The sequence below is a fragment of the Antedon mediterranea genome, chromosome 8 (assembly GCF_964355755.1).
Source record: "Antedon mediterranea chromosome 8, ecAntMedi1.1, whole genome shotgun sequence".
Taxonomy (NCBI): domain Eukaryota; kingdom Metazoa; phylum Echinodermata; class Crinoidea; order Comatulida; family Antedonidae; genus Antedon; species Antedon mediterranea.
The window spans coordinates 19,679,657-19,706,271 of NC_092677.1; the positions used below are offsets into that span (position 1 = coordinate 19,679,657).

The window sequence follows — 26,615 nt, forward strand, 5'->3', positions numbered from 1 at the left end:
GAACGCATTGCGCTTATGGTTTACCCCATGTTCTTTCTTTATCAATTTTCTTTCACATGCGTTAAAAAAATTGGAATTTTTATTACGTCATCATATAAAAATAATTAGAATAACGTGACTTGTTTTATTTCATCTATACAGTACTGTACTGTATATTTCAATCTGTCATAGCTCCTCGGAATGAAAAGTGACCCGCATGACTAAAACTTATTATGGAAGCTGTTGAATTGTAGATATGAATTCATATGCAAATTTTGTCTATCTGATGTCATGACGTCACCATATGGCCAGTTGAATTTAAAAAGTCAAATTTTCATCTCTTTCGTAAATGTGTGTCGCGTTTAAAAGAGCGCATCTCACTTTTACGTACCCAGCATTCTTCAAATTTGTATTAATGTAATTACTGTATTTAGATAATGATTTTCTAAAATTGTTATCTTTACATGTCGCTTTGATGATGTCATCGTGTTAATAATTGGATTAAATGACGGGTCTCGTTATTTCATATATGTATTCCGTAAATATGCTGTATGATACAAAATAGGTACAACTCAGCACTGTTGTTGATGGGATAATAATTTCGACGTTCATATGTTAACGTATGTGCATGTTGAATTTCCGCGGATAACCCGAACTCGTCACTGTGACGAGTTCAAATCTAGTTCATTTTGTTATGAACGAACTTCTGGGTTTTTTTTCTCTTGCCACATCCTTATTCTATAATGATTTCGATTGAATAAAATAAAAAATAAATAAAAATAAATAAAACATTTAAAAAAATAACCGTAGCCAATTCTATGGATTCATTAATTATATCAACCAAAGAATACATTCTATTACAAAAAAGTCAACTTTAAAATTGTGTGAATATATTATTTATTTTTAAATGTTGTAGAGTACAGAAAAAAAATGTATGATTTTATTTGACCAAATAAATGCTGTGAGAGCAGTTGACTGAGTTATAATAATAACTGAGTTAATATAGTAATTATAATAGTAATTATAGCGTTATTTATTTTGAAATGTTATAGTGTACCGAAACGAATTTATTTGACTAAATAAATGCACCGGTAGCGCCTCACAGTTGACTGGTGAATACAATATACACCAAACACGGATGTGCGTGAACGCGTTCGTTAATAATAATTATGATGATCAAAAGCATTTGATTCTGACATTGCGACACGGCGAGAAATTCAACTTTTAACTTCAATTTAATCAGTTTCTGAAATAATGTATGATTTGAAATTTGTAATATACCATTAATAATCAATTCCAAGCAGGTGGATGCTCCCTGGTGGTAGGATTTGTTGCTCTGGTAGGTATCTTGTGGTGTTTAGTAGGACGCGAAATTGATGTAGGCTACCTACCGCCGAATGAATTTGATCCAACTCGGCCCAAGTGAAGTCGGCCCCAACAACTAAAGCGGCCAACAATTAATCGGCCACATTAGAGTATGGAACGCAAAAAGTGCACACGAAGCGAATTGATATAAAATAATTTTAAAAGGGCCTATATTATCTATTTTAGTATCTATCTAGGCCTACATTATATATTATAATTATATCTAAGAATAGTTAGATTCATTCTGGGAAACATCCTTGTATAAACTATAGACCTAACAAACAACTGTAGAGAGTCCGCACCATGATTGAGGCTGAATTGAGGTGATTTTGAAAATGTAACACCTAGATGGTCGGAAATGGCACCCTCATGTTAAACTTAAAGACCCCTTCCCTGCAATTTTGGACGTTTTTTGGAAAATAATACATATATATCACTTTAAAAACATTAAACCATGTCATTCCTTGTCTTAAATGTACGTTTTATGGTAAATTATGATAAAAAGTGAAAAACAATGCACTACCTAAGTAGCTCGCGGCGATCGACCTCTCGTGGACGGTCTTAGGCCTAGCCTAGCTAGGCTTAGTTTTGTAGGCCTAGCTGGTAAACATCGGTAACGTACGAACATCGTACGCTAGCTATATACCTAGCCTGACGTTGTATAGTTGCTGCATTAATTGTCTTTCTATTTTTGCCAGACTCCGTTGATACAAATTGGGGAAAACCCGGTATTTTCGCTGAAATTTTGTTTTGGCCTCACGATCGATCGAAAAGTGGGCGAATTACAGGTGAAAAACAAAAATATCAATCCGCGCGCAATGCATTTTGGGATTTATAGCGGGCCGCTATAATTATTAGAATCGACTTATTTTTCACATTTTTAACCGTTTAAAGACGAAAAAAGTTATCGCAATAGGACCATATAGTATTATTTTTACATTAAATATAGTTTGTGATCTTAAATTAGATCTAAAAAACGTAGGGAATGGGGCTTTAATGTATTAAAAATTGATATTGATATATATATGAAAACTGAGGTACTAGCCTATTAAAGGGTGACATTTTCCCTATAGGCATATTTTGAGTAAAAGCATCACAACAGGGCGTTTTGCGCAAGTCATTGTTTGCACGTACATGGCAGAAAAAGGTGCTTGTCCAGGGCCGGCGACAGGACCTGTGGCGAAGCGAAGTTTGTTAAATAAATGAGGCCGCAGATGGCCGGAAGAAATGGTACTCTCGCACATAAAATTCATGATAAATGGCACCTCTAATTTGCAGGAAAAGACACTCTCATATGTAGCATGCTACCAATGAACAAAACGATCATATTTATATATAGTTACGCCCCCGCCCCCCACCCCTGGATCCGCTACTGATTAAACACCACAAAATAATCATGCATTACTCATATGCAAAGGTGTCACCTGGGCATCATTTTCCAAAGGCAAACCATTCATATACACCTAGCTAGATCAACTTTCGTATGCACTTTGAGGTCCAGAGAATTTGACTTCAGAAATTGGTTTAGGGTCGTCAAACAATCATTTTTGGCTTGGTTACACATTTTGAAAATGTGGCGAAAGGTCAGGGTGAAAGGTTATAAGACCAAACACCAATTATATAGGTCCTTAAATCTCGACAACCACTGGTCACAGCAAGGTAATTTTGGTCTCAAATTGATCAGAAAGTATACATTTATCAGTCTTACCATAAATGCCATTTCTGAACTTTGACCAAGGGCATGTATGTATCTCCGTAACTACTGGTCGTAGACACTTGAATTTTGTCTTAAATTGTTCGAAATATACATTTTTTTTACACATTGAACATTTTACAAAAGGTCAAAGAGTCAGGGGTTATGTGAACAAATAGGTATTTGTATCTCGGCAACCACTGGTCGCAGCAAGTCAATTTTGGTGTTAAAATTTTCAGCATGCATTCATATTCTAGTCTAATGTAGCATTTTAGTAAAAAATGATCAGAAATGCCATTTCTGACCTTTGACCCACATACCAGGGCATCTTCATCTGTAAGTACTGGTCGTAGAAACTTAAATTTGGTATCAAATTGTTCAAAATATATATTTACATTCATTCTAATGGGAAATTTGGTTAAAAGATGACCAGAAATACTATTAATTACTAATGTTTCACACAAAAACATATCTCTACACAACTTATCCTTAGACAGTAATGTTTGTTATGCAATTAACTAATAATACTTTAAAAAATAGAAAATACTGTTGACCCAAGACGATCAAACATTTTGATAGAAACCTCAAGCTCAACAGTTCTTTTCAGAATGCTAGAAGTAACTTACCGTATTTATTGTTCAGAAGGGTTTTTATTGGGAAGTTTATTCCGGGGAAGCGTTTATTTTATATAATCAAATAAATACCACATATATAAAAAATACAGACTAAAATGTCCCATAGACTGAATATAAATGTATAACTTCTGATCAATTTGAGACCAAAATTACTTTGCTGTGACCAGTGGTTGTTGAGATTAAGGACCTATTGGTGTTTGGTCTTATAACCTTTCACCCTGACCTTTTGACCTTTCGCTTTCTCTCTCTCGAAGTGCCATATCATGAGACTTTGGCGATCATGTTGTGCCACAATTCTCTGTCTATTGCCATATTCAGCAACTCCACTTCTTTGGTATTCTCGCCTCTATTCCGAATCCATTCAGCTATGCTGGCCAACCAAGTGACTCTTTTCCCCCCCCTGCTCCTTCTTCCTTCTATTTTCCCCGTTAATGCCAAGTTCTCCAGACCTCCCTTCCTCAACACATGTCCCATGAATCTCATCTGTCTAATCCTAATATCCTTCAGTAGTTTCCTGCATACTCCAGCTCTTATCAATATATCTTCATTACTAACTCTATCTGTCCATGGAATTCTCATCATTCTCCTTAGAAACCACATCTCACAGCTTTCCAATCTTTTTCTGAGGTCAGTTGTGATTGACCAGGCTTCACTTCCATACATCAGCACAGGATAGATGTAGCAGTTTAATACACGCAACCTGGTTTCCATACTCATCGCACAGTTCTTCAAGATATTCTCCATTTCTCCAAATGCAGATTTCGCAAGGACTATCCTTCTCTTTATCTCCGTTACACACCTGGCATCATCTGTTATTTTGCTCCCAAGATAGTTAAAAGAGGACACCTGCTGAATTAACTGGTCTCCTGCTTGAAGGTTACACGTTGGACTCTCCTTTTTTGACACTACTAAACACTCTGTCTTACTACAATTTATAGACAGACCCATCTTTTCGCTCTCTACTACAACCACATCCAGCAACCTTTGGAGATCTTCAGCTGACTCTGCCAGTAGAACTGTGTCATCTGCATATCTGATGTTTGTAATATTTCTACCACAAATTCTCAAACCCTTCTCATTATCTAGCTCCCTCAAGATCAACTCGCTATAGTAGTTAAACAAGTCTGGTGACATTACACAGCCCTGCCTCACTCCTCTTCCAATACTTGTGTAGTCACTGCACTCCCCATCTACCCTCATGCATGCAGTCTGTTTCCAGTACAAATTTTGCAACAATCTAAGATCCTTTCCATGTAGGTCAAGCTTGCTAAGTTCTTGAAATAGCTGCTCATGCCTTACTTTGTCAAATGCCTTGGTGTAGTCTATGAAACACATGTATACATCTTTCTGCATCTCCACTGCCCTTTCAGTTATCATTCTTATCACAAAGATGGCATTCCTGGTGCCTGAATCCTTTACAAAACCAAACTGCTCACTCCCAATCTCTGGTTTTAATCTACTTCTTGCTCTCATAAGTAGTATCCTCAGAATGATCTTGGTGACATGACTCATGAGGCTGATTGTACGATGTTTTTCACATTCTACAGCACCTGGTTTCTTCGGAAGGGCAATAAAAATGGACTTACTCAAGTCCTCAGGGAAGCTTCCATCCTTTCGCTACATTTTCAAAATGATTGTTTGACTATCCTAAACCAATTTCTGAAGTCAAATTCTCTCGACCTCAAAATGCATACAAAAGTTGATCTAGGCCTACCTACTAGAGTATAATAATAATATTATAAATATATAAATAAATACTACCTAGGCCTATCAATTAAACGAAAAACGACTGGGGTGTGTAGGCCTAACCGTGCAATTTAATATTAACATTTTGTGTTCTATACTTTATGGAGTTGACTGATCAGTTTTTGGCCAAGTTGTCATAAGGCCGAGTAGACTCGACTTGTTGGTGAGTTAAGGGGCCGAGACGGTTTAAGGGCCGACTTGACCTGCACCCACACTGAGCTAGGCTAGAGCTAGTATGGTACTGTATGACAACAATGAAAAAATCGTTCATGTAGGTTAGTGGTAAACTTAACTTAATAGGCCTAAGCTATTTATAAGAATATATATTTTAACTAGATTTAAGTCGTCACTATGACGAATTATAGGTTATATGCATTGATTTAGATAAAGTTAATTGATTTTTAAAATATATATTGTTTGATTGATTTTGTCAGAATCTTTAGTTATTTATAATATATGAAGATAGGATCTTGCTAACGCAAATACAATAGCCGGTATCACAATTTGATCTAAGATCCCTCCGCATATAATATAAACCACCCTTGTTATAAATCAAATCTATACACTAAGAAATAAAATTGAACAATACAGACATAAAAAAAATCTTATTTAATTTCCCAACGTGAGACTCAATTTCGGTACAATGAATGCTATTGACGTGAATATAACTTCCAGAATATGTAATAAAAATAAACATTTAGTTTAGATACTATGACTGTTTAAAAAAAGGCATAATTACGTGCGTAACTTTCTGTGGAACATTTTTTTTCAACAGAAAGTAAGCTCTAATATAAATTAAACTTTTGCTAAGTTTCAAGTTTACTGCACTGATGGCTGGGGGTTAGATTTGAGATTTACTCTGTGTAAATTTGCAATTATCAGATGGACAGCCTTCTTCTCCAAACAGTGGCAAACTAGGAGTTTGTAAACAAATGTAAACACTATTTATAATATATGTAGATAAATGTTGTGTAGTAAAAGCTTCCTAGTACAATTAAGATCATTTATACTTCATGTGTATGGATGCGTGCAAAAGCAAAAATTTGTATACTGAAAAAAATTCTCTTTTTGATTGTTTACAATAGGGGCGTAGCCGTAATATTTGTTAGAAAATGGCTTTCATGGAAGTGTTTGGTTTGACATCAAAAGATAAACTTAATGACTGGAAAGGTACGTAAGCCAGACATTTTGCACTGCATTTTCAAGTACTGTGTACAAATTATGTTTTAAAACTATTTATTACAAAACTGGTATTTTAATGGTTGATGATGCTGCAAAAGAACATTTATGAGGTCCAGTAATTTTAAATGTTTTCTTTTAAAATATTGCCGTAAAGAAAGACAAAACTGTACAGACTGATACAGATTAGATAATAAAATAGTCCAGTTATGGTTAAGCAATAGTTATGTTGTTAATGTTACTTGCGGTCCTATGGAATGGAAAGTATACACCGCCTCAAATCCTAAACACTATCTGCTATTGTTTATACTTACAATATTATATGTATTCATCTAATGAAACTTTGTATTTTTTTCAGTATTTTATTATTCAACTTTTGTTTTCAATAATAATCAATATAATTCAATTAACTTTTATTATCAGTAAACAGTAATTATTGTGAATATTGTAATGAGGAGGTTGAAAATGAAAAGCATATGTTATTTACATGCAAAGAAGTAAAACATTGCTGGGTAAAATGTTGCGCTATGCTGAAAACATGTTTTGCATTTACTCAGGAAGTTACATGGGAGAAAATTTTACTTGGAAAATATGATGTCAAAATTAATGAAATATTTTCCATTTTAACTTTCTGTGTTTATAAAAGTAAAGGTATAAAATTAACGTTTATAAAATTGATATTTAGGTAAAGTAAAATATAACTTTTTTTTGATTGCCTGATAGAGATAAAAAGAGTTATAAAATAAAGAATTCTGTGGTAAATTATACGTACATTGTTAAGGATTGAAAAACGTGTAAAGAGTGTATAACATAGAGGAAATTGTTTTTTCTTCTTTCCTTATACTATTATATATAAAATGCAATGGCAGGAGTGAGAAATCAGATGTACTGAAAGTTATTTAATGTCAATTATATTGTATTGTATCATTACATTACTCATGTGCAATGCATTGTAAACGAACATTTTATTGATGAAGAAATAAAAGTGGGTCGATCCTACATAAGACAAAAAAAACCCTTTTATTATCATTACTATAAATAATCACTACTGTATATATTTTATAATTTTTTTCACCAAAAAAATGAATACAGTTTACAAATAATAAGTTGAAAATCATAAATTTAAAAAACTTCTTGTTTAAAAAAAATATTTTCTTAAGTGCGTTGTTTTTTTGTTTATGTTTATGTTTCCTGCAAAATATGATGCAGACAGAGAGATTAGATATCAGAGACCTAAAAAAATCTGCACAAATCTCCTTCAACTTAATATTGATTATATCACTATAAAAGGAGACAATAATGTGTTGAAACAATTTTTTGGGTGAAAAACAACTACGTTAGGAGTGGGTCGTCACTTATTTCTCTATTAATTACCGTCCCCTTCGTCCTGATACAAAGCTCCATATTAAGTGGTTTGGAAGAGGTTTGCACAGTGTTTGTGCGGGTTTGCACTGTGTAATCTCTAAGTTTCGCACTTTAAATTAATTTAATTTAAGGTTTCACCTAAAAAAAAAATTGAATATTTCAAATTTTGTTTTTCCCATAAATTGTCTTCTTTTAAACTAATAGTTCTAATAGATACTAAGTGCTTTAAAGGAGGTTTGTGTATGGTTTGTGTGAGGTCTATGCAGTTATATAAAATATATAATTGCTGTATGATTTAATTTGTTGGCATATTTTTTTTCCCCAGAAATTTGGAAAATCTCATTCTTGTGGTATATGCTGTCATCTTTTGTTGTACATGCTTTTTCAGCATCTATATCATTCTTTGCTTTACGTAAACACCGATATGGCAGATTTTTACCAGTACTGATACTGATTATTGGTTTTCTTGGACCTATAACAGCTGGTGTTATTAGTAGTATGTATTCACATATCTATCTATTTTTATTGATTTAGGTGAATTTGCTTAGGGAATGTGTCTTCATCAGCCATGAATCCTTGTTTAAACAGGGAGTTCCAACTAATAACTCCCTTGTTGTTTAAACATGCCATTTAGCAAAAGCAATCACTGGTTTGAATTCTGACAGACACATTTTATCCACAATGTCTATGGTAGACTCTATTAACTCTTTATTGTTGGCCTGTCTATGAAATTGAATGATTTGGATTGGTGGGCAGACTTGCTATTGGCCTATATTGATACTTAATCATTTTTAATTTGCTACTATAGTTTGTTATTTTTCAATTGTCTTATTGTTTTTTCTCTCTGATTTGTTTCAGGTGCTTTATTTGCATTCATAATAAGAACATTAACACTATCAGAATTAGATGCCCACTTTGCAATCATATTTGGATGTGGACAAACTCTGATTACAATATTTGTTTCATTTTCAAGAATCCTAGCCACATTATAATAAAAGTCATAGTTTGCTTAACAGTAATTTGTATTACATAGCCTACAGTTTGTAAATACAATAACAAAATGGAATCACATGACTACCATTCCAAGGTTTGAAAACATTACAACATTATCAAATGGGTGCAACTAGCACTTTGAACTACTGTATGAAGTCCAGAAACAGATTGATGCAAATTGTTCATAGTATTTATGTTTATATTTTATCTAATTAATATTTTTTTCCAAAAGTGACTGGAAATAATAAGAAACAATAATCTTAATTTAATGACATTTTACTGACAACCTAAATAATACAGTGATTGTTTATGATATTCTGTTATAGTACCCCTAATTATATTTAAATTTGACGTGGATAATGATTTTTTAAGAGTTTCATGGCGATTTCAGATGGTTCCAGAGAGTTTGGTATTAAAATTAACACATTTGTACTGGAATATCTATATGAAGTTTGAACATTATCAACCATCTTGGATCCAAAGTAGCAGCCAAAATAGGGTATAAATGGCACTTAGAATATTTGTTCGTTATACAATTTTTATTAAATTTCCCAATTATCGGGCTGCGGTGAATCGATTTTTTCATTTTGTTGCTTTTCATGTCTCGCCATACAAAAAGTCATAAGAAAGAACAGATATCACACAGCATTTACAGAACGGTAGGGCCTATAATACACACAATCTTCATTTGTAAAGTGTACTCAATAAAGTGACAAACTACCCAATTTTTTATTCGATAAAAACGAATTAAACAGCGTTAGAACACGGGCCCAGGCCCATTTTTCGTGCCTTGTCACGTCTGTGCCCCTTTTTCTTCAAGGCTGGTGGGTCAATGTAGCAAAAATAATAGATATACCTAGACAAAATTAGAACAGAATATATATATATATATATATAAATAAATGAAAGACGCTAGTAAATTACCAACTGAACATTTTATTGCACTACAGGCTGTTTCATATATATATATATATAAATGTTCGGTTCAATGTAACCGTCTAGAAAGTGCTCAATACGGTAAAGTAGAGCTAAAATATACGTTAAGTCTGGATATATATATATATATATAGGTAACTTTATTCCAAAAAATGAATTTACTTTTGTGGTAAATATCTCTTAAAGACATATCAGAGCAACATATATCAAAAATGGAGAAAAATGTAGTTGAAGAAATTAGGTTAATGTCCATAAAACCAAAATGGCCACTTACTACAGTATTTTTATATAGGGTCATTCCATCTCAGATCACCCAATGAGTTAAACCCTACCTCTTCCAATTTTGATGAAATTTGGTATATGGGTGATTCATAGCAATTAAAGCCAAAATATCAAATTTTAACTTTATCGGACCAACGGTTTTTAAGATATCGCAATTTCACTTTTCGGTTTTTACGCAAAAAAGGGCGCGTCCGCCACGTTTCAAAGAGCTGTATCTCGGGAACTATAGGTTCGATTTTAAAAGCAAAGGTATTTTTGTAAAGGGGAGACCATAAGGAATCTAAATATACTAATTGTGTGTGTTTTATGTTAATTTTAAGTTGAATAAAACTTTGACATATATTTTGACCTTGAAATTGACCCCGTGGAACACGCCCGTTTTGTTGGTGACTATCATGAAAAATGTAGCCCTACGTGTCAACTACAACATATAAAAAAATTGGAGGGGTTTTTTTTCTTTGTTTCCATGAAATTACAATTTGAAGTTGACATACCTCTTCCTTTTAGTGTATTTTTGGTGTCTGTCCATGCATTACTTCAATGTCAATTTGATGTATTCCAAAATTAATTTTATTTACAAACTAAATATTATTATAATGTTACAATTGTCTATGTCTGGCCTTTACTCCTTGTCATCTGGACAATTCAAACAGTATTTAGAAATGTTGTGGCGATCATTTTGGGAAATACTGTAATTCCTAGTCGAAGAGGATTTTATAAACGGAGAGGCTATAATACAATGTACATTTGATTCAGGAATCCAACAACAGTCTTCTTTGGACGGCCAATAAAAGGTTTTCGCTGACCCATGAGGATGCATAAATTTAATTTGAAAATCCCCAAACTCTTCTGAGAGTGAGACATCCACCACCAAACCAATCCATGGGACACCATCATAACTACAGCACACAAAATTCTGAAGTCTAATAATGGTGGGTTGTGTATCAGCAACAATTTCATTTTCATCACTGAAAGATTCTTGAATCACTACCACATCCGGAGGGTTTATCTGGGTACTAAGTTTGTAGACCTGCATCTGTGCCAGAGAAACGGGAACAAAGCGATGATATTCTAATGTACCCTTGATGGTCTGGGCGAGGTTGAATCTCGGCTTTATTTCTTTTTCCACAGTAGATACCTCATCTATTCCCACATGAAAAAAGTTGATGCCTGGAATGTCCATATGAGCGAGTCATATGGCCGAGCGGTTAAGGCAGGGGCGCCGTTTACCGTACCTAAAAGAGCCAACAACAACATCGGCAAGGGTTCGAGGCCGACTCGCTCCGTTCTGGTGGTGGAACAAGTCTTCTCGGATAAGGACTATAAACCGTAGGTCCAGTCCAGTTATAACATGTGTGTACTTTAAAGAACCCAGTTCATTATTCGAAAAAGAGTAGGGGGTTACCCCGGTGAACTGGTTCACACAATAGCCCCTGTATCAGGGGGATTACCACCTATCTGATAGGACAGTGATTAATTCACTATTGATAATCCTTGGCCACATTGCCTAAAGACATATAATAAAAATAAAAAATTACACAGTAGTCGAACATACTGAGAGATGTGATAATATGACATTCAGTCAAACGCTGTAAGCTTCTCTTAGTGACAAGCCTCTTAACTGTTCCACCTATGCCATCACACGCACTCTTGCCATGTGATGTAGCGAAAAAATTCCACTCGGCGTCTAAACCAAAATCTTCCTGGTGGTGGCAAAGGTTAATAAAGTTATATTTGTTTTTGTATTGGCCGCCACATCCATCTGTGAAATAATGAACTTTTTTCATGGTTGGTAGTTTTGTTTTTATATAGGGGATGACAACCTTTAAAAAGGCATATACAGTAACTGTTGTATGTTCTCTGCAATCACTTATTATGCATATGTTAATGTGCATAATAACATAGTAAGGACACTAAACTATGTGTCAAAATTGATTTGAAAAGTATGCGAGTTACCCAGTATTTCTCATATCAAAATATATCTACTGTTTAAGTGGGCCTGATGAGAAAGCGTAACAATAAGACACCTTAACAGTTAGTGTTCACACTGTGTATAAGTATAACAACACCAAAAATACACTATAAAGGAAGAGGTATGTCAACTTCAAATTGTAATTTCATGGAAACAAAGAAAAAAAACCCCTCCAATTTTTTTATATGTTGTAGTTGACACGTAGGGCTACATTTTTTGTGATAGTCACCAACAAATCGGGCGTGTTCCACGGGGTCAATTTCAAGGTCAAAATATATGTCAAAGTTTTATTCAACTTAAAATTAACATAAAACACACACAATTAGTATATTTAGGTTCCTTATGGTCTCCCCTTTACAAAAATACCTTTGTTTTTAAAATCGAACCTATAGTTCCCGAGATACAGCTCTTTGAAACGTGGCGGCCGCGCGCTTTTTTGCGTAAAAACCGAAAATTGAAATTGCGATATCTCGAAAACCGTTGGTCCGATAAAGTTAAAATTTGAAATTTTGGCTTTAATTGCTATGAATCACCCATATACCAAATTTCATCAAAATTGGAAGAGGTAGGGTTTAAAATTCCATTTTTTTTGGGTGAACTGAGATGGAATGACCCTATATCGGGTATAGTCTAGGCAATCTAGAATTTAAAGTCAAACCTAAGATCACGAAAGCTAAGACCACGAAACTTAAGACCCAACACCTAAGATTACCAATAGTTCTCTTTCACATCTGCCTTGTATTTTAACTCTAAATTTGTTAACCAACCTTAGAATTAGATGATGAAGAATCAATAAAATAACAATAATTTTTTAAATCAATTTTAATGATTTTACAGACGTTTTTCTCATGCAAATTTCGCATACTCTACGTCCAATATTTTGTTTCTATAAAACGCCAAAAGAGCAACATTAATAGAAGGCTAAAAAAACTATGTGGAATTCATTTATTTAACTCATTTTGTGGTGAAAATCATGTTAAATTCAATATATTTTGTCACTGTCAATACAAATAAAATGTTACTGTTGATACTTTACACGGTTTCGTTAGCTTTAAGAATAAAATCGACACATTCATCTCTCTTATGACTAGGCCTAGAGTAGTAGTAGTGATGCTGATTTTAAGATCGATTAATATTCTTTGAAAATAGAAAAGTATCAGCAGTAACATATTACAGCATTTTTATTGACAAATTGAAAAAATGTATTGAAATTAAACCTACATTTCACCAATATTAAGGCATTAAATGTAAACGCATTCCATCGAGTTTTCAGCCCTCTATTATTGTTGCTCTTTTGGCGCTCCATAGAAACGAAAATATTGAAAGTTGAGTATGCGAAAGTGTGTGACGAGAAACACGTCTGTAAAATCACCAATTTTCACGCTGCTGCTCTAGCCCGCTACGTCCCATTAGGACTACTCAATCAGAAGCTAAAGCAAGCAGCAGTTATAGTTCTAAGGACAGACAGTTTTGTGAAAATGGAAACTCCACTATACTTTATTGATTCCAGCTGCTACAGTTGTAGACCCAAAAAACGTCTGGGAAAGAGTCTATTAGGACATGTCATGCTAAAATTACAAATCCCTAAGCATTTCTGGTATATTCACTGTCAGATATTCATTGAATTATTATCGAAACAGTCCATTAAAGTTTGTGTTTGTAATAGGATACTTCACAATTGAAATATCTAGGGTGATGAAGTGACCCCCAGATTTGACCTTAGCAATAAAATTGACTAAAGTGACAGAAATTGAGTATTCACTTCTGTAACAAAAAAATAATATTTATTCACATATAAAAAAAGAAAAGAAACCCAAAAACCATTGTCTGACAGACAATTTAATTATTTGTAGCTTTAAATTACATTTTTTCAGGTAAAATAACTATTATGTGACAATAAAATGACACATTCAAAAACATTTGAAATAAAAAATATTTTTCAATATGCGAGCAGCGTTTTTTGTAAGAAATATTTCTTGTTATTTATAAATAATAAGTATTTGTTACTTTTTATTTGAATCTCTTTTATAAAGTACTTATGAGGTTCTAATGTGTGGCATTCAGGATAAAGTTAGTTGAATTAATATATATATATATATATATATATATATATATATATATATATATATATATATATATATATATATATATATATATATATATATATATATATATATATATATATATATATATATATATATATATATATATATATATATATATATATATATATATATATATATATATATATATATATATATATATATATATATATATATATATATATATATATATATATATATATAAACACAAGAGGCAAAGAACATTAATTTTCGAAATGAAATGTACCGCAGAACTGGCACAATATATAGGCTGAGCCAGGTATGCGGGACATGGTACACCGATTATGAACACATAGAGTGAACAAGCTCAACGAGCGTGCTTTGCAGAATGCTAATAGTATTCACAACAAAAATGCACTGTTTCGAACTGAAGAGTGCTCTACAAAACAACATACCATATAATAGAAGAAAGTAGAGGACCGTAATATCCCATCTGCAGACAGTAGGCCTACTCATTCGATCTTATTAGGTCAGTGCAGCTCAGGTTTTCGAAATGAAATGTACCGCAAAACTGGCACAATATATAGGCTGAGCCAGGTATGCGGGACGCGATTTTTTTTTTCGTACATAAGTTGGGGACCCCTCATGAAACGTCACAAAATTAACATGAATAATTCATCAGTTAAATGTGTTGTTCCGCGTGCACCCAAGCGTATAGCAACAAGAAGCGATTACACAACTGCGATACGATACTTTCTACAGTAGGCCTAGGATTCTAAGTTAATTCACGCGATTGCCTTTGCGCACTCTTCTTCACACAAAATGTGTCGAGTCGAGGCTAATCGACAGCTAGGCAAGACATTAAACTAAGTAGTAATTCATTGGACATAGCCCAAAGAAAGCTTAGACCCACAAGAATAAAGAATGTGTATAATTTGTGTACTGTATTTTTTTTAATTCTGCTATTTTATTATCAAACAATGCATGTACTCAAAGGAACTTTAAAAATGCGCGTATTTTATGAACACATGAGATGGGAAGATTAGACCCACGAGAATAAAAACTGTTTATTGTTTAATTTTGCTGACTTATTACTCGGATTGTGTCATACCTATAACACACACACACACACACACAGCTCTACTAGAATAGACATATGTTTAGAGACTAATAATTAGGCCTAGGCCTAATAGTATTAATAGAAACTATAATTTTAACACATAATTCTTTAGTAATAAATTATATTAAAAACACTATCATAAACTAAAGGCTGATTGTTTCGACAATCCACACAAAACGCCGCTATTCTTCTATGAAATCGCATGCACGCCGCAACAACAGCGCGGAGATAGGCCTAGAATCGTACCGCACTTGTGTAATCACTTCTTGTTGCTATACGCTTGGGTGCACACGGAACAAGAACATTTAACTGATGAATTATTCATGTTTATTTTGTGACGTTTCATGAGGGGGTCCCCAACTTATGTACGAAAAAAAAAATCGCGGGAACATGGTACACCGATTATGAACATAATAATTATATATAATGCGTTATCCAAATTCTTTCACTTGCACTGATGAAGGGCTAGTGTTGCCCGAGAGCTCTTCTAACTTTTCTGGCTGTTTTACTTTATCGTTTTGATTTAGCTTTTCGCTTTTTTTTTTGTATCTCCATTGAGATCCAGCCACTGATACCCACACACATTTTAATTAATTAATTTGTATATTCAAAAATTAATTAAATTTTAGTATACCACCGGGCGGTCTTCAATGATGTGTGTGATTTTACTACAAGCATGTGTATGCGATTTTTTTTTACCTACTGTAATATTGTTTGGGCCAATAATTTTAAATCAAATCTCGATCAAATTCATAAGCTCCAAAAGAAGGCCGTACGCATTATATCTGGCTCGCCACCCCTTGCTCATTCTGATCCCCTCTTTTATAATTTAAATTTACTGTTATGACATTAATAAATTACAACAATATATCTTTGTTTACGAAGCTTTGCATTCTCTTCTTCCATCCAATTTATGCTTCTTCTTAAAAAACTCTGATTTTCACTCCTATTCTACTAGAACTTGCAACAAACTTCATCTTCCTCAGCCCAAACTTACGTTGCTCCAACAACGTCCGTTATAGCGGTGTTAAATTACGGTATATAATGACCTTCCTCCTGAAATCACTGCAACCCCCTCCAGGAAAATTTTCTCTCATAAAGCTAAACAATTTCTTTTGTCAAAATATGATTTATAAAATGTTCTTTTATACCATCCTCAGCTTTTATATCACATGATCGTTTGTTCCCTTTTTTTTTCTCTTTTTTCTTGCCCTGTCCTGTCTGTGTGTTTGTGTACGTTAATTAATTTGTAATTTTTATTTATATTATTCATTTAGGGCTTGCTCGTCACAAAGGTCGTTTGATTAATAGAATTTCTGTTTTTTATCTGGCGTTACTTTTTGAGTTTTGCCCTCTTCCTTCATTTTACAATTTATATTGGATATTTGTTGTTATTTTACTGTGGAAGAAATAAATGTTAATTTGAATTGAAATTTGGTGTAATGATTATGTAACCTGCCTTTCAACAATAGAACAGCAACGCAAAAAAAACAAACGGGTGAATTCGAAAAGAAATAGGGTTTTTAAAACTACTCGTATAAAAAAACCTGTAAATTTAATCAATTTATGTTTTAAAATTAAAAATCACAAATTATAACTCTTGCCTCTTTTACAAAAATGTAGTTTTTTGGACTAGTAGTTCTCGAGAAGATGAAATTTAAGTTTACTTATTACTTTAAGACTGCACGAATGTGCGATACTCGGGGTACAGCAAAAGAAGCTGTAATGACTGTCATAAGACGGGATGTAACGTCACATGCACATCAATAACCTCGCTACCAAATACGACTATATTCCGAAAAGTTACGTCACATAACCGGAAATGGCATAATTACGGTAGGCCTAAATTATGAAATCTCAAAGTGATTTTTTGCTATCTCCGGGGGCAGAAGTGACGTCACAATATCATAAATAGGTTTTACTGTATATATTCTTATTCTCCAAGTAACCTTTGAAATATGACACCAAACACGGCTATATTACGACAAAAATCGTTTGGCACCAAGGTACCATCTTCGAGACGTCATATGGCTGTATCAGGTTTGAAATTTAAAATTCCGGCTCTATAGCTTTGAGGAAATATCCCTGTATGTAGTATACCCATGCCAAATCCCAGCTCAATACTACAACGAATAAGGAAGGAGTAGTACTTTATAAATCGCACTTTTTTCGATTGGTACCATGTTTATGACGTCATAATTCTGCATCCGGTTAAAGTACGAAAATGTTCTTTCTATAGCTTTGTTCACCTATTACCCTAGTATATGCATGCCATGTTTCAGAGCCGTCAGACGACGCGTAAAGAACTAGTAGGACTTGAAAGTTGGCTCAATAGTCCAGACTCGGCTACCCCGAGTAAATTAAAAGTAGTCCAGAATTGGGACCGTTGAGTGGTCCTTGACAATGTATATCCGTATTTTCATTTGGTAAAGATCTTGTAATTACTTTTTGAGTAATCCTGCTAACAAACAAATGAAAGCACTCAGAAACTGAGTGAAGGACTTGGCAAAATGTATCCACTGATAGGGAGCATCTTGAATATTACATTATATTTTTTTTGCTTTAGGTATTAGCTTTTCATGGTTCAAATCCTGCTGGGGTTTATAATTTGTTTAAATAATTTTTAATACAAACAAACTCCGTCATTGCAACAATGACCATTCTAAAAGATTGACCAGGAATTGAGGAGTGTCTTGAAGCTGTGCCGATTTTCGGCGCCCCTGCTTTAACCCATGGAGTAAGCTTAATATTAATATATCGTACGGAGGATAAGCTTTAGAGTGACATGACCAATATATCAATTTTCTTGAAAATCAAGGCATGTTGAACTGTTCTTGTCAGTTTTTGAATTTTTAGGACCAGCAGAATTCATTTCAACTGGTGGCCAATTTTTCCCGACCCTATTTTGGCCGCCATCTTGGATTTCAAAATGGCCCCCATTTTTTACTCAAAACTGACAGTAGCTCCTGTTTTAAACCACGTACGAACGTAATTTGTGTGATAAATCTTACAATATTATGATAAATCAGTCATATGGTACAATTTATAATAATAGCATATTGCAGACATATTGAATTCCAAAATAACCACCATTAAAAACGTATATAATGTATGCATTTTATAGTCAGGTTCCTCGTGTATTTCCGTAGGATTTTAATGCTCAAAGTGAGATTTCACCATGGTAACAGCCCCAAGATCAAAATGGCGCCCAATTGGCCCTATCTCTGTATCCCTTTGATCTATCAACAAGATATTGGTATCAAAATACTCGGAGCGTAAATATTTATATTCATTGTAATGGAACATGTTGACGAAATGTAATAGAAAATGAAATTTTTCTGCACTATTGACTTTTGACCTTGACTTGCATTGTATCTAAAAAACGGCTGGTCATTGAAATTTAAAAATGGTCTCAAATTGAGAGACCATACATATTTATATTTATTGTAATGCAACATTTTGTTAGAAAATGACCGGAAGTAAAGTTATTGACCTTTGACCTAATAAACATGAACTTGATGTATACAATAAGCATTTATCTATTTGAGAATGTATCGTTAATTATTTGTGGTAAGTATTAAACAATGGGTTTATACATATTATTATCATTTGAATATTTAATTTCTAATTCACATACTTAGTTTTTATATATTTTATAAATATTAATCAATCATTACCATGCATTTATTGTGTCAGCATCCTCGTCCCAGACAGTCAAAGGAGTGAGAGTGGTTGATTCTTAAACTTTGTACCTTCCCATTTTATTTCCTAATGCTTGTTTTTCTTGAAACAATTTCATATATATAGGTTTCTCATACATTGAACTGCTGCCGGCCATACATTATTACGTGGTCGTAGATGATAATTTGATTGCTTGGTTCAGTTGCTTGATTAGACGTTCCTTGGAGTTGCTTCTTTGATGTTTCGATATAAGTAATCTTCCAATGCTAACATTGACTGACTGCCATTTTGTAGTTATATCGCCAAGCCAAGGAATCATTTTAGATTAGATAGAGTGAGATTGTTAGAAGTGACCAAGAGGTTTTGGATGTTTACATATAAAAATATGTATAAATCCATTGTTTAATACCTACCACAAATAATTGCCGATTATTGTATACATCAAGTTCATGTTTATTAGGTCAAAGGTCAATAACTTTACTTCCGGTCATTTTTAGTCGCGTGGAAGCGACTCTATAGTTCACTATGTCGGTCGGTCGGTCTGTCGGTCTGTCGGTCCGGTATCACTATGCGTTTTATCGCTTTCTGACCTTATCTTGATATCAGTTTAATCTAGCTAGGTCAATTTTTCACAGTATATTCCTTATGGCCAGGAATCGATGTGGTTATGTTTTCACGGTGCGCAATAAAAAACTACGCGGTCTACGCACGATTTAACGAAATCACGTTTGTAATCATATCTTCACAACCATGAATCACAATTAAATAAAATTTGGTACTCATAAATTTCAGGGCATAAATCATCATATGGCAATACAATTACGTGCGTAGCGCATGTAACGCATGCGTACGCGCGCTTAAAATTTTCAAAATTTATTTTAAGATAAGATAAGATAAGATAAGATAACTTTTATTGATCCTCAAAAAGGAAATTCATTGCTCGTCATAATAACAAGAAAACACAATAAAAACAAATATAGCATAAAACCATTCATATAAAAACATAAAAAAATACAAGATAAAATTATCTTCTTGACTTTCTGTTGTACTGGATGATACCGGAGAGAATAAAGGATTTGGCATATCGATTTGTTTTCACACTGAGGAGCCTCAATCTACCACTTGGATTAAGTTGGTCTATGATCACTTTGTGGAAGAGTACGTTTCAGGCAATTTTAAGCGTTTACAAAATTGACATGAGTGCGCATATTTTTGCGCGCGCACTGCGCGTTAAATGTTATTGCGCACTCTTTTTGCCCGATTTCTGTTTTCTTGACTTGCTTTTCAACTCGGAATTACGTTATACGAGCACGTCAAAAGTGACAGGCTACGCACGTGTAAATTTAAAAAAATATAAATGTTTTTAAAAATTTCAACATTTTTAAACATGTTCAGTAATTTCGGTCAGTATAGTTCACTATGTCGGTCGGTCGGTCTGTCTGTCGGTCTGTCTGTCGGTCTGTCTGTCGGTCCGGTATCACTATGCATTGTAGCACGCGACTTAATGGCTGTTGGCCTTGTTTAACAAAAGGTTGCATTACAATAAATATAAATACAGTATGTTGGTCTCAGCAATTTGAGACCATCTTTAAATTTCAATGACCAGCCGTTTTTTAGATACAATGCAAGGTCAAAGGTCAATAGTGCAGAAAAATAGCATTTCCTATTACATTTCGTCAAAATGTTTCATTACAATGAATATAAATATATACGCTCCGAGTATTTTGATACCAATATCTTGTTGATAGACCAAAGGGATACGGAGATAGGACCAATTGGGGGCCATTTTGACCTTGGGGCTGTTACCATGGTTACGGGATCGTGAAAATTGGTTACCTAGCATTTTTGGTATCCTACCACCATATTAAAGAAGTGAAATCTCACTTTGGGCATTAAAATCCTACGAAAATACACGAGGACCCTGACTATAAAATGCATACATTATATACGTTTTTAATGGCGGCCATCTAGGAATTCAATATGGCTGCCATATGCTATTATTATAAATTGTACCATTGGACTTATTTATCATAATATTGTAAGATTTATCACACAAATTACGTTCGTACGTGGTTTAAAATAGGAGCTACTATCAGTTTTGAGTAAAAACGGGGGCCATTTTGAAATCCAAGATGGCGGCCAAAATAGGGTCGGAAAAAATTGGCCCCCAGTTGCAATGAATTCTGCTGGTCCCAAGGATTCCAAAACTGCCAAGAACTCAACTTGAGCATTAAAATCTCACGGAACTGATTTTTGGAACATTAGGTTCCCCACTATGTTTAAAAATCATGTTCGCAGTAACTTTATATTTTTTTAATTAATTTAACAAAAACCTTTAAACAAATTGATTGTTTTGATATTAAATTCGATATTTAAAGCCTTTTGAACGTTATACATTTTTAAAACAAAAGACTCAACTCCATACGCTACATAGGAATAGTTGGACACAAACATAGCTTCTACTCGATTCAAAGTCGAAACTCTGCCTCAATGATGCAGAGCCATAATAATATAAATGGCTCTGCCTCAATGTAATAAACAGCGCCCACAAATGTGAAAACGATCATCGCCCACAAACTAAAAATAAATCTTTGCCCAAAAATATTTAAAAAAGTCAGTTTTAGTGCTAGACCTAAATGATCTATATATATTTTGTAATAAATACTATTTTAATAGATTTAATATATACATTTATGCAAACGTATTGCTTGGCGATAAATGGACCATCCAATCTTTCTTCCAGGTGTCAATTCCTTAACGCATGTGTAATAACAATGACCAAAAACCAGTACACTCAACAGAAATTCGATCATGTGACTGCGGGGGTGGGATATGTTTTGCTGTTGTTTTTATTCAAATAATGAGCTAGCGTTTTCCGTCGCCGTGTACAATCAACTTTATTACTGCAGTTCCAACCACCATCAATTGATCAGACAGATAAAGAAATATATATGTAACGCTAATAAACGCTACAAAAAGGAAAAAGAAAAAATCCATGTTTGACACGAATTTTATAATTTGATGAAGATACAACTTAAAAATGACAAGACAATAATGTGGCAAGCCGACACCATGCATTAAACAAAATTCAAGTCATAGTTTATTTTTTAAATTCTTATAGTGACAATTATATTTGGCTACAGAATTAGGCCTTACATCGTTTTTGTATTCATTAGCTTTGTGTACATTTTGATACTTTCCAGTTATTTACGCCAAAGTTCGTGTATTCGATGTGGGCAATTTACGCAAGGACATATCATATAGGACGAAAGTTTTATTCGTTTTCGGACACATTTCAGTAAATCGCGCATAACCTTTTTCTAAATGGTTTACAACATGGGTTCATACTTTCCGCACTAATACTGTACCCGCAATTGAAAACCATTAGGCCTAATAATTAAGTTGAGTTAAGCTCTGTCTACACTATCAAATTAGTTTTACAAAAAAAGTGTGATATGCCCAAATATGGTAGTGATATGACATCACCATGTCCATATATAGGCACATCACATTTTCTTGTCACATAAAGTATGATGGTGTAGACTTTAGATAACGATTAAAGCGAATTTAGGTTAAAAGATTCTCCCCGAAGGTTGTTTCCTACATTATAAATAAATAGTATGTTATTTTGGACTTTTGGTCCCATTTCTTTTCGTACCCAACTTTATTTAGGCTAGGATTTATAAATATCATGTGCCTATTAAAGATGGGCACAATTATATTCAACTACATACATACATGGCTGTATTGTGTGTGGAGTACCTTGGGTTAACTTTTACAATATCAAGTTATGTACGTCGAAGTATATCTGAGAACCATCCGTGGGAACGTAATAAATTAAGGTTTTTTCGGAGTTGAAAAGACTGATCTTCAATATTTGCGTGTGTATGATACGAATGCAGTTATTATTTATTATGTGTTTGCTATTTTCTGCTCGCGCACACGATAATACTACGTCAAGGTAAATTAATTTGAGGTAATTTATATCATTATCTTTTAATTTGCAGTTGCTAAGTCGTTGACTTATTATTGTCAGTTCCAAATCGATGTTTGGTGTTGCGCCCGTGCACTAAATTTGACTTGAATTTAACTTCATTTTTTGTTTAAATTTTGTGGGCGAAGAATTCTTATTTTAGTTTACATTTGTGGATGTTGTGCTTCCACAATTGTACTTGTTTTTATATTTGTGGTTGTTTTCACATTTCTGGGTTCCCACTTGCACATTGTCGTTTATTTGCAGTGCTAAACAATACATTCTGCTGATATTGACAGTGTAAAAAATAAAATATGTCCATAAACATTTTGAGTGTCAAAAAATGCATTACAGCCCTCACGGGGACACAACATTTTTGTAATTTTGTAGGATATTTAAAAAAACGTTTAAGTTACTGGGCTTTGTCATCTCCCCCTTTTTTTTTAATCGTACCATGTTAAACTTATTTAATTTCAACAAACGCATTTTAAACTGATTTATATATTTGTACCATTATGATGAATAACAAAAACATTGTATGGCGTCTACAAAGAGAAATGTTGTAATCGTACTACTTCTGCCTAACATTATCAAATAGTTCGGTAAAATCTAATACTACATTATTTTAATTTATGCCTACATAATTAATTAATCATATATGCAGGTAGCCTAACATCTAAAAACGCATAAAGTGGAAGTGTATCAATGTAAAAGAAGAAGCGTATCACTGAAAAGAGTGGTGGTATATAATCCAAAAAGTTCAAGTAGGCCTACAGTAGTATATAGCATGTAAAACCTATTAGCTGCTCAGCATATCCTGTTCATATCAAGTACGTGTATTGTTCGAAATTCTCTTCTCTTCGTGTTAAAAGTGCGGTCAACCGATTCAATACCGTAAATCCGTACTGTTGATGTTTGGTGATGCGGACGCTGATGTGTAAACCTGGAATCTGTTGAAATAGAAATACAGGTTTGTGATGTCACAAACGTAAACAGTGGGTGCGGCTGTGTCTTCACTATGGAATGCATATTCCTAGTGCAGTAGATATTCGGAGAATATTTAAAAGAATGTGATAGTAGGAGGTCAATTACAGTGTAGCAGTAGGACCCAATAACATATTTATAGTAACAACAGTATTATATGCATATAATTAATATAATTTTACTGTGCATTAATTTTTAAATCACTATCTCTCTATCTATACGTAGACACGTAGACACAGACCGGAAGATTAACAGTTCGGCTAAACTACTTTATTCTAAAGTACAATTTTAGTCCTACCTAGACATTTTTTAAGCGCGTGCAATAGACTCTCCAGCTCCAAGTGGCGTTTGAACTTGCATCTCCTGAGCTTCTTGCACAAGTGCACAAATGGCACAGCAACATACAGCAAACAAATCCCCAACTATTCCACCTTCGATGCCTTTATTTTCCCTTACTTTCTGCCTTGTCGTTAACCTGGCGTAGATGTTTACAAACGGGACGAAAAGAGAAAGACCACAGAGAAGACAGTCATCCCCAAGAGATTCCGCAAGCTTTCCTTGTGTGTAACATGGCACAACGTATGTAAAAATACACATACCAATGTTGCCAAAACAACCGAAAAGCCCATTTTGAAATTCGCCCATGATGTCAGAAAATCTATTCGAAGACGGCAAAAATACAGCTGAATAAGATAATTATTTCGTATACACTCCACTATCACTCTCCGTATCGGTACTAGCTTTATGAACAATGGGCGTTGACTCTTCCGTGTAGTGCAATTTGTATATGACCCTGGGCCACTCACAACCAATCAAGTTCATTTGTTATTTGACGTCATACAATATAATATATGCTTCAAACGGTTTCTATAGTAACAGAGGTTATCATGCGGTTACTAAAAGAACCTTTTTTTACTGTACCAAGATTTTTACATCACTAAAAAAAATAGTTTTATTCATATTGTTTATTTTTAATCACATTTTCATTTCAAAAATATAAAAACCTTAGACTAGAGCATTTATTGAAAAATTTACCCTGTCTCCTCACTTATCTACACTTACTATATTTACAAAATATTTATATTTTTTATTTAATTTTTACTATACGAAATTATAATATAATATACCGTACTTCAGCGTTATCACGAATGCCCACAAATGATTTTAAAAAAAGACCTTTTCGCCCGCATATGTAAAAAAAAATGAAATTCATTTAGTAAGTTACTAGAACCAAGCTTGGTATTTACGAGTGTTGTATTTATATACTGTACTTATACATTATATTGAGTTGCTTCAACATTGCGTCCCGTGTCCAAGATGCTTATTGCTGCTCAAATAACTTTGCTTTAATGTACGTACAGTTCGTGTTGACATGCTGTTTGTTACGCGCGTTCAGGTTTCTTCGAGGTCATATACCATTGCTACTTGTAGTCATAAATTATATACAGTACCATTGCATGCCACTTGCCGTGTGTGGATATTAAACTAATTGGCTGACTATATATACTATAATTTTTATATAAACATATTTTTACAGGATGACAATATCAACGTTGTCCCACAAATAACCGGCAGCCCAGAGACATTTGGTTAGATGAGCTAGAGGTACCAATATCTGACTATTTAAGTGTGTTGGGGGTCACTTGAAGTCAATGAAAATGGGAGTCTGCCGGGTACCCCCTGCTGCGTCTAGACCCATGGGACCCCGAAAGGTGCTAAAAAATCGGCCCTGGTTAGATGAGCGAGATACCACCTAATTTTACCACCATGGGATGCCCATCCTTATACCAGTATCACAAACGACAGACTTTTTGTCTGCTGCAATAGGCCCGCCAGACCCCCCGAGGGATCGGAGGGCCTAAAATAGATAGCATAGATGAGTGAGGTACCACTCAAATGCCAAATGAACAAGTTGTGTTCATACAACATAAAATGGATAACAACAAACTAATTGTCTGCTGTACCGCAAGTGCCAGACACCCTAAAGTTAGACTAGAGAACCCCCTTCCCCCAACTAACCCAGCTTAGATATTGTAGATACCACCAGCAACCAGTGTTATATGATTTAGCACATTGTAAGTAATACCAAATGACCTATTACAGACTATCTGTACACTGCCTTGGCCCGGCATACCCCTCTAAAGTTCGACTAGAGACCCCATTTACCCCAAGTATAGCCTAACTTAGATATTGTAGATAACACCAGCAGCCAATGTTCTATGATTTAGCACATTGTAAGCAATACCAAATGACCTATTACCGACTATCTGTACACTGCTGCCTTGGCCCTGGCATGCCCCTCTAAAGTTCGACTAGAGACCCCATTTACCCCAAGTATAGCCTACCTTAGATATTGTAGATAACACCAGCAGCAAAAAAAAAAACCCCCAAAACAACATGTTTAATTGAATAAAGTTTAACTTTAATCGAACTAACACAAAACAATTGAAAATATATCAATCAATGACGATAAAATGACCATTACCATTCTAAAGGGAAAAATAGTTTAAGAGTTTCACTTAAAACTTATATAAGCCAAATATATAACAAGTAGGGATTCGAGTAAATTTAGCATTCCTGCTAGATTTGTGAGGATCTGGAATTCCTTGCCTTTGGATGTCAAAGATATATTCGTCTGTAACTCTTGGA

The 26,615-nt window shown here is 34.0% G+C and overlaps 3 protein-coding genes across 5 annotated transcripts in view; 1 reads left to right on the forward strand and 2 right to left on the reverse strand.

Annotated features, from left to right (window-relative positions):
• LOC140057082 (enoyl-CoA delta isomerase 2-like) overlaps positions 1-26,615 on the reverse strand; it is a 442,575-nt gene that overhangs the window by 117,641 nt on the left and 298,319 nt on the right. The window lies entirely within an intron of this gene.
• On the forward strand, positions 1,125-9,532 carry LOC140056628 (transmembrane protein 170A-like). 3 transcript variants are annotated; one of them, XM_072102063.1, is made up of 5 exons: positions 1,125-1,318; positions 6,194-6,352; positions 6,504-6,588; positions 8,288-8,458; positions 8,821-9,532. In XM_072102063.1, the coding sequence occupies exons 3-5, from the start codon at positions 6,531-6,533 to the stop codon at positions 8,952-8,954; spliced, it is 363 nt and encodes a 120-aa protein (XP_071958164.1). In that variant the 5' UTR covers positions 1,125-1,318; positions 6,194-6,352; positions 6,504-6,530; the 3' UTR covers positions 8,955-9,532. The 3 variants fall into 3 exon arrangements, with proteins under 3 accessions (XP_071958164.1, XP_071958163.1, XP_071958165.1); XM_072102064.1 differs by lacking the exon at positions 1,125-1,318 and adding an exon at positions 5,526-5,693; XM_072102062.1 differs by lacking the exon at positions 6,194-6,352.
• Positions 24,276-24,611, reverse strand: LOC140057698 (uncharacterized). The gene has a single exon (XM_072103419.1). It carries the CDS (start codon positions 24,609-24,611, stop codon positions 24,276-24,278), a length of 336 nt encoding a protein of 111 aa, XP_071959520.1.

What these genes read in the sequence shown, in the direction of transcription:
- LOC140056628 (XM_072102063.1), top strand. Translation starts at nt 6,531, where the DNA reads ATGGCTTTCATGGAAGTGTTTGGTTTGACATCAAAAGATAAACTTAAT. An exon ending in TAAACTTAATGACTGGAAAG is followed by an intron (nt 6,589 to 8,287) that starts GTACGTAAGCCA and finishes TTTTTTCCCCAG; the next exon opens with AAATTTGGAAAATCTCATTC. An exon ending in AACAGCTGGTGTTATTAGTA is followed by an intron (nt 8,459 to 8,820) that starts GTATGTATTCAC and finishes GATTTGTTTCAG; the next exon opens with GTGCTTTATTTGCATTCATA.
- LOC140057698 (XM_072103419.1), bottom strand. Translation starts at nt 24,611, where the DNA reads ATGGGCGAATTTCAAAATGGGCTTTTCGGTTGTTTTGGCAACATTGGT.